Source organism: Myotis lucifugus, unplaced genomic scaffold (assembly GCF_000147115.1).
Source record: "Myotis lucifugus unplaced genomic scaffold, Myoluc2.0 scaffold_0, whole genome shotgun sequence".
In the NCBI taxonomy this organism is placed as follows: Eukaryota; Metazoa; Chordata; class Mammalia; order Chiroptera; family Vespertilionidae; genus Myotis; species Myotis lucifugus.
Genome location: NW_005871048.1, coordinates 46805386 through 46814328, shown reverse-complemented (window position 1 = coordinate 46814328; position 8943 = coordinate 46805386). Strand labels below are relative to the sequence as shown.

At 38.9% G+C, this 8943-nt stretch overlaps 1 protein-coding gene across 1 annotated transcript in view; it reads left to right on the top strand.

Annotated features, from left to right (window-relative positions):
* ZSWIM6 (zinc finger SWIM-type containing 6) overlaps nt 1-8943 on the top strand; it is a gene marked incomplete at its 5' end in the record, with an annotated part of 101288 nt that overhangs the window by 65634 nt on the left and 26711 nt on the right. Inside the window, 2 exons of the mRNA XM_023751596.1 lie at nt 4079-4258; nt 8756-8932. Of these exons, the coding sequence (XP_023607364.1) occupies nt 4079-4258; nt 8756-8932 (357 nt within the window). The remainder of the gene's footprint in view (nt 1-4078; nt 4259-8755; nt 8933-8943) is intronic.

Here is an 8943-nt window from a genome sequence, read left to right as displayed (position 1 = left end):
ACCCCCTGATTGCCCTGCGGCTCTGTGTGTGACAGGGGGGTAGCTCCCCAATCCCCTGATCGCCCTGCGGCTCTGTGTTTGACAGGGTGCGGCGCCCTAACCCCCTGATCGGCCCTGCCCTGAGTGTGACAGGGTGCAGCGCCCCAACCCCCTGATCCGCCCTGCTCTGTGTGTGACAGGGGGCGGTGCCCCAACTACCCTATCGGCCCTACTCTGTGAGTGACAGGGGGGAGCTCCTCAACCCCCTGATCGGCCCTGCCCTGTGCATGACAGGGGGGAGCTCCTCAACCCCCCGATGGGCCCTGCTCTGTGCGTGACAGGGGGGAGCTCCCCAACCCCCTGATCGACCCTGCTCTGTGTGTGACAGGGTACGGAGCCCCAACCCCCCTGATGGGCCCTGCTCTGTGAGTGACAGGGGGCAGCGCCCCAACCCCCTGATGGGCCCTGCTCTGTGCGTGACAGGGGGTGGCGCCGCAACCTCCCCATCGACCCTGCCTTGAGTATGATGGGGGCGGTGCCCCAACCCCCCAATTGGCCCTACCCTGAACGTGACTGAGGGTGGCATCGCAACCTCCCGATCCGCCCTGCTCTGTGCATGACAGGGGGTGGCGCCCCAACTCCCCAATCGGCCCTGCTCTGAGCCTGACCAGGGGCTGCACCTAGGGATTGGGCATGCCCTCTGCCACCCGGGAGCAGGCCTAAGCCAGCAGGTCATTATCTCCCGAGGGGTCCCAGACTGCGAGAGGGCACAGGCCGGGCTGGGGGAACCCCCTCCCCCCCCCCCCCCGAGTGCACAATTTTTGTGCACCGGGCCTCTAGTTTAATATAATTATTGATGTGGTTGAGATTTTTAGATCTACCATCTAATCATTTGTTTTCTGTTTGTCTTCTCTGTTTTTATTCCTCTGTTCTCTCTCTCCTGCCTTCTTTTCTCCTTCTTTGAATTACTTAATTTTCTCAGTATGGTAATTTATTGTCCTTTTTGTTTGTATCTCCTTGTATTTTTTAATGTTTTCAGTATTACAACAAACATATATACTTTGTGTTAATATTTTGCCACTTTAATAGAATGTATCTTTAACAACTATATAGGTTCCTTTATGTTATAGTTTTCATGTGTATTTCATCTACGTATATTTATTTATTTATTAATATATTTTATTGATTTTTTTACAGAGAGGAAGAGAGAGGGATAGAGAGTTAGAAACATCAATCAGCTGCCTCCTGCACACCCGCACACCCCCTACTGGGGATGTGCCCGCAACCAAGGTACATGCCCTTGACTGGAATCGAACCTGGGACCCTTCAGTCCGTAGGCCGACGCTCTATCCACTGAGCCAAACCGGTTAGGGCATCTACGTACATTTAAAATTCCATAAGGCAATGCTCAGATTTTTATTTTCAATAGTCATAATTATTTTAAAGAATTTAAAAGGACAAAAATAGTCTGTTGCACTTACTTAGGTATTTATTATTTTTATAACTCTTCCTCTATTCCTATAATTCCAACTTTCCCTCTGGTATTATTTCTGTTCAACCTTGAAGAAACTGCCATTAGCATTTCTTCTAGACCAGGTCTCTTGGCAATGAATGCTGTTAGTTTTCTTTAATCAGAGAATGCCTTTATTTTAGCATTTCTGAAGGCTATTTTTTCTGGATATAGAATTCTAGGTTGACAGTTGTGTTGTTTTTTTTAACAATTTAAATATAATGTTTCGCTGTCTTTTGCCTTTTATGATTTCTGATGAGGAAGCTCTAATTATTTGAGTCATTCCTCTATATATGGTATTTCATTTTTCTCTGCTTTCAAGATTTTTTTAACTTTGGTTTTTAGTGATTTGATTATGATGTTTGGTCATGGTTTTCCTTGAGTTTACCTTTTTTGTGGTTAGCTGAGCTTATTAGATCTCTAATCTTTCTCCAAATTTGGAAAGTTTTGAGTCATTATTTTTCCCAAATTTTTGTCTCTTCTGGGAGTCCAGTGACACACTGTTTTCCCACCTGCCTTTAAGGCTCTGTTATTTTCTGTGTTTTTGTTGTTGTTGTGTTTTTTTCTCTCTCTGTTCTTCAGATGAGATCATTTATATCTTGAAGTTCACTGACTTTTCCTTCTGTCTAATTGGCTCTTGATTCCATCCAGTGAATTTTTTATTTCGGATATTGGTGTGAGTTTTTTTTCAGTTCTAAAATTTCTATTTAGTCCATTTTTAATAGTTTGTATTTCACTTCTTTCAATAGTGGTTACCTTCATCTCATAGAGCACAGTTATAAAGTCTCTGACTGATAATTCTAACATCTGGTTCATCTTGGTTGGCATCTGTTGATTGTTTTTCCCTTGAGAATTGATCACATTTTACTGTTTCTTTGTAAGCCAAGTAATTTTGGATCCTGGACATTTCGAATATTGTGTTGTGAGAGTCTGGGTCCTATTAAAATCCTCTGGATAATTTATTTTTTTAAAGCATACAAATCAACCAGAGTAGATTCAGAATATAAGGCCTGTTTCACCTTCTTCAGGTGACAATGTCAATAAAGTCTTTAAGGCCTTGGCTGTGCTTCCTGGGGTCTGTTTCATGCACATGAGATGTTACCAGAACTTGTACCTCTTTGCACACAGTATCCAGGATCCCCTTGCTCCTGCTCCCGAGTGGAGGGCAAGGTCCCCTTTTCCAGTCCTTTCACCAGGTAGATGAGATTTCTCTCAAGTTTTTGCTGAACATGCCATCTATAAAGTTCCTCTAATGGGTCTAATCTTGTGTCCAAGCCAGAAGAAAAGAGAGGGAAAAGAAAACAGGAAATCATCCCCATATGGCTTGCTTCTTCATGTTTTGTTTCCATAATCTGCTTGTAATATTATTTTATTAGTATTTAGCCTTTACTTTTCAGAGTCCCTAGATTGCTGCTTTTTGTATTTTGTTCAGATTTTTTGGTTATAATCATGGGGAGAGATAAGCTGTGGTGGGCTTATCTAGTTCGACCACATTTTGTTTTTCAATTGGCATTTAAAAATATGGAAATGTTAATTGTAAATATCTGTGGCTTAGATAGATTATGGCCACTTTTATTTTCTTGTGGTAAAAGTTTATTCGGTATTTAAAATACCAAAATTTCTAAGTGAAGAAGCTTGCTAATATTAAATGTGGAAGAACGTAAAGCATCTCTTTTGGACAAACAAAACATAATGATCATTTCTATCTTTATTATTCATTTAACACAACTGATTAAAATAAAATACACACAGACATGTGCCTTTTCAAAGCAAAAGTGTTGTGAATGGCTTTGAAGTATTGGTATCTATCTTGTTTTGAAATTAATAAAGAAAAACTTGAACTTTTAAAACTTGTAAACTATTTGCTTGAATTAGCTACCTCTTTTCTGAAGAATCTAGAAAGTAATAAATCAAAACCTTAATTCAAATTATAAGTTATGTCTTCTAAATTCACTTTGGCTTTTACCTTAAATAACAAGTGTAATTTTGATTAATGTTTAGTGATTTCATTCACATAAAGACATACATTTAATGAGTTCATTTATATAAAGATTAATTCCTGGTTAAATCATTTAGGGAAGTATATTTAAGTGAATTTTATTTTTAAGACATCATTGATATAATAGATAGGCATACTAATTAATAAATACAATAAAGCTTGACACTCTTATAAGGAAACTAGGAAGTTGTTTATTTGTGTTCATTGTGTTCTTTATTTAGAGTGGCTTTTTGCAGAATCCATGTATAAAATCTGTTGTTAAATTGAAGTGGCAAACTGGACCTTAGGGTTGTACCTTTTATTGACTTTTTGTCCAAAATGTTACATAAGTAGAAAAGTATTTAACAATAAACATTTGAAATATCTTTCTTCTTTATTTGTAACAGTGTTTGAATCTTTGGTTCAAATTCAGTTGTCCTCCTTCCATTAACTCTGCATGGGGTTTGTGGCTTGGATTAAAGAGAGAATTGTGTTATAAAAATGACAGATTTGAATCCATTTTGAAATGGTTTAAAATTTATCATTAGGTATTAGAATTGAACATTTTTATAATTTTTTTTAATTTACTGCCCTCTCTCCTTTTAAATTAGGTGCTCTGTGGATGTGTATAGTTTTAAATCCCCACTGCAAGTTGGAACAGAAGGCCAGTTGGCTAAAACAGCTGAAAAAGTGGAACAGTGTTGATGTCTGTCCATGGGAAGATGGAAATCATGGCAGTGAATTACCCAACTTAACCAACGCTCTGCCTCAGGGTGCAAATGTCAACCAAGGTTAGTCCACAGTAATATTCTGCTTTCTTCATATCTAATTGTGCACATACATTTATGACAGTAACTTACAATGAATATGGGAAAATAATTTCCCCACTTAAGAACTTATTATAACTCAAGGAATTTAATGTGTTTTGACTATGAATATATGTTTTAATTTTTACCTGAGACCATTGTGTGCTTTTCTTCATATTCTCAGAATACAGAAGGATGTAATACTTATATGTATTAGTATGGGTTATTTACAATTATATAAAACTAGAGGTGGGGTCCCTCAGCCTGGCTGGCAATGGGGCCGATCAGGGCCGTCTCACCCAGTCTGGGGGGAGGGACCGTGGGAGGTTGGCTGTGGGAGTGCACTAACCACCAGGGGGCAGCTCCTGCATTGAGCCCTGGTGGTCAGTGCGTGTCATAGCGACTGGTCAACCGGTTGTTCAGTTGACCAGTCGTAACGGTCACTTAGGCTTTTGTATATAGAGATTATATGGTATATAAACTTGCTTATTAACTATTTAATTTGAATATTTTTAATTTAATAAATCATGGTATAGATTGGTAATATTGAAAGGTTTTAGCAGCTGTGTGTTTTTGTCTCTTTTGGTCAATTCATATTTGGGCTACTCCGTAGTCAGTTAAAAATTCTTAGTTTTAGAATATAGCAAGAATTTTATGATGGTTGGAAGGGCATGGGGTGCTGTTGGCATTTGGACTAGGAAAATTCTTCATTGTGAAGGATTGTCTAGCATACTTATTTCTACCTTCTGCAGGCTAATAGTGCCCCCTACTTTGGGACAACTAACAAATGCACACAGACATTTCCAAATGTCCTCTGAAGAACCTCTGTCTTACATTTCCATCCCGTTTTGTTTGTTTGTTTTTTGAGCTCCTCTATTGGATCGACCCATTTAGCTCAAGTCCCTCTCATCTTTTTTTTTTAATCTTTCCTCTGCTTAACTATTTTTTCTCAGCTACTATAGCATTTTCTCCTCTCTTTCAGAACCAAATCTTAAAAGTAGTTAACGCTTACAAATAAAACTTTCATTCATTAATTCATGTCACTATTTTTGTGTGATTTTGTGCTGTTGCTGCCTTTTTCTATTTTGTTTTTAAGAAAACTTGAAAGACTCTAAAGTTATGAAAAATGCAAGATGAGAGTTACATGATATCAGAACTATCCAGAATCAAGACTGTCATTCTATGTGTGCTGGCCCCATATACAGTTGGTACTCCTGGAAAGAGATGACAATGTGCTGAGTGCAAATGTGGGTTAGCATAGTGTTCTCAGTCTCTATAAAGAAAGAATTACATGTATTACTCCACAGGGACTTGTCCAATGAAAAGGATGGAAGTTTTAGGACTTGGGCAAGATGATTGGCTGGCTCTGCTTTGTCTAGAGGTATTTGCCTTGGGAATTCAGTATTTGAAATCTGTCATATCTTTATTGCTCATGATTTTATTTAATAACTTTGAAGAAAATACATGTACCCCTTATACCCAAATTATTTTCCAGAAGCTCAGAATTTTCAAGTTTAGCAATTCAACATCTTTTCTCTTGCATTGCTAGGAAAGGATATGCCTACATCTATATAGGCAATATCTTTAATCTTTTATTTCTTTATATTTGGAAGTTTCTCTGTTTCACTCCTTACCTGCTTTTGGGGAGCACCATCCTAACATTTTACACTTACTTTCCATTTGGTTACTTTCTCCTTGGTTAAACAGGAATATTCCATTGGCTTCAGAACACCCTTAAACAGTGGTCCAGCCTCCAGATAAAACAGTTCATTTTATTTATGGTTTGGCCTAGGGGTATGAAGTCAGGACCTAGTTTCTGAGGGCAATATTTATAGCTGTTGTGCCTAAAGGCACCAGGGCTCCTGTTTTTAGCATAATGCTCACATCCTCCAGAGGGGCTGTCAGGAGAGAGCTGAACAGGCTGCTGGGGAGAGCCCGCAGTGGCCAGCAGTGCCATTGCAGCTGGGTGTGGAGTGTACAGACAGTGGGCAGAACTGCATGTGTTGGCATATTGAAGTGAATGTGAAGGGCAAATCAGGCCCTGACTTTGCTAGCAGAGATTGATTGTTAGAATTAATTAACAGCAGCAATAACAGTATTAGAATCCACACCCTTTGAAAGAGTAGTTTGTTTGACTTTTTAAAATGTACGACAATGGTAGCCAATTTTTTATTTTTATATTTTTTGATAAAATAACTAATTTCTCCCATTTTACCTTTCTGAATTTCTCAAGTTTTCTTCAATAAGTATGCATTATTATTAATACATTTTATTAAAAATTGGGTTAATATAATCTGTTTCTCTTTTTTTTATCTTAATTGCAAAAATCAGAAAACTAAAGACATCTAAGATAAAAATTGACCATAATTTTGCCACCTAATCAAGCCAACATTTTGGGGTGTGTTTTTTTGTCATTGTCTACATACATAATCAGTTTTTTCTGTGTCCCATATTATTATAGAACTTTCTGTCTTACATTTTCATTTAAATATTTTATTAGTATTTAGCCTTTTTTTTGTTACAGTTGGTTTTATTGTTCTCTTAGAGCTAACAACTGTTAAAAGCCTAGTGTGCCCTATACCTTTCTCTATGCTCAGACAATCAATACAATCATGTGAAAAGTTAAGGTCTTTATTTTTTTTCTAATGGAATGCTATTATTGATACCACAGTGAAGCAAATCACCAGGTAGAATTTCTCATTCTTTTAATACATGCATAACATTAAGTTGCTCTTTTAAAAATCTCCTTTTAGTTTTAAATTCTATTTCTTTGATTTGAGCTAAACAAAGTAAATGAAATGACAAAGCCACTTAAACATGTGTGAGCTTTGCACTTTGGAATATTTGATCAGTTGGCTATGAGAGGTGATGGAGCCAGTTCTTTATTGGGTAGGAGTATATTTATTCTGCTCAGGAAAGGCCCTGATAGGTTCAAAAGGCCTTTTAATGTAAGGTGCACTCTTCCCATTTGTAAGATGTATAATTGAAACTACTGCTAGCAAGGAGTCTAGGCAGGGGCCATAACACATACATCAGTATCTATTCCTCTCAAATTATGTCATTGATGCATTTTGATATGTCTGCTATGCTTAGATATATAGATATCTAAGTTGACCCGAGATCAAACTAAAGTAATGTCTTTCTGTTAAAGACCTTCAGAAACCTTCCAGCTGAAATAGGTGAATTTGGACTGAGGATATCTGTGTTTTGATCTTGATTGCCATTGCCTCGCTGTGTGACCTTGGCAAGTCACTTTACTTCTCTCTATTTTCAGTTTAATCAGCAGAATAGAGAGGTTGGACTTGATGAGTTCTCAGGGCTCTTCTTGATTTTATTTTTTATTTTTATGACTTCCTAATGTCTGTGCTTAGTCAGATCTCCAGTGACAGGAAGATGAAACATTATCAGCTAAGGAAGCTCCAGATTTTGCTTCTCATTTAATTAAGCCTCAGAACAGTGAGGGTGATATTTTGATATTTGAGCTAAGTAAAGTACACATAAATAAAAATAGTTTGTTCCCCTGATTTTCAGTTGAGGCTCACTAAGTTTTGTGCCATAGTTGAAGGTAAGTCTGGAGTGGGGACACAAAGGGTGGGAATGCACGTAGAATTTGGACCATGTTATCCAGAGGAACTGAATATTCCCAGAAGTGGGGATGAGAATATCCTTTATTCCCCAAACATTTCTTTTCTCCGTCAGGTCCTGAAACTTGAACCCTCTTCGGAGTGTATGCTTCTGCTCTTTTGTGATGCCCGGCATACACTATGCTGGGGACATCACACCAGTCATGGAACCTGCACAGGAGTCAGGAGGCAGCCTGTAGGGGCAAGGTAAGTGCGCTGGTTTGTTTTGTAGCTATGTTGTGTGGCTTTGTGAACTGTTAAATATATGCATTTATGCCCTTTGGGATATAAAGTGGCATTTAACCATTATATCCCAAGAAGCATAATAGTTTTAATTGTGCAAAACCGCACAATATAGTTAAAAAATACAACCAAAAGCACAACCCTTCTGCATATCTTTAAAGGCTGATTGCATCTTCCTGAAAGGTTCCATGGCTGGTGTCACATCTCTTGCATAGTGCTTGTGAGAGCTGTTGATCCCATCAGGGCAGCCCACCACAGCACCTCCGAAGTGGGGAGCAGTGAGTTTTCATGTAGTTTTTGTGCCGAGTGCCTCCTTTGAGTGTATTTGGCATGGAAACTAGACTTGACAGTTCTTTTTGCAGGATGCCTTTAATCTTAGCTTGATGGCTGCAGAGTGTTTGTGTTGGATAAAACAAGTGAGTGAATGGTGGCTCTTTGGGCTGACTTGCCTCCTAGTACTTAGGACATGAGAATATTCACCCTCCATCCTTCTGCGTAAGGGGTGAGGACAATGCGTGTGGGTTTGCTCATGAACATCTGGCCACAGAGTGGTATGACTGATTTATTCACATGTGAATAATAGCTGACACGGCTTTCTGAATTGTGAAAAAAACAGATTCATCGAACAGGCCACATCGGACAGTGTTCACCCGAGCCATCGAGGCATGCGATCTCCACTGGCAGGATAGCCACTTGCAGCACATTATCAGCAGTGACCTATACACCAACTACTGTTACCATGACGACACTGAAAACTCCCTCTTTGACTCCCGTGGGTGGCCCCTCTGGCATGGTAAGTGCCCA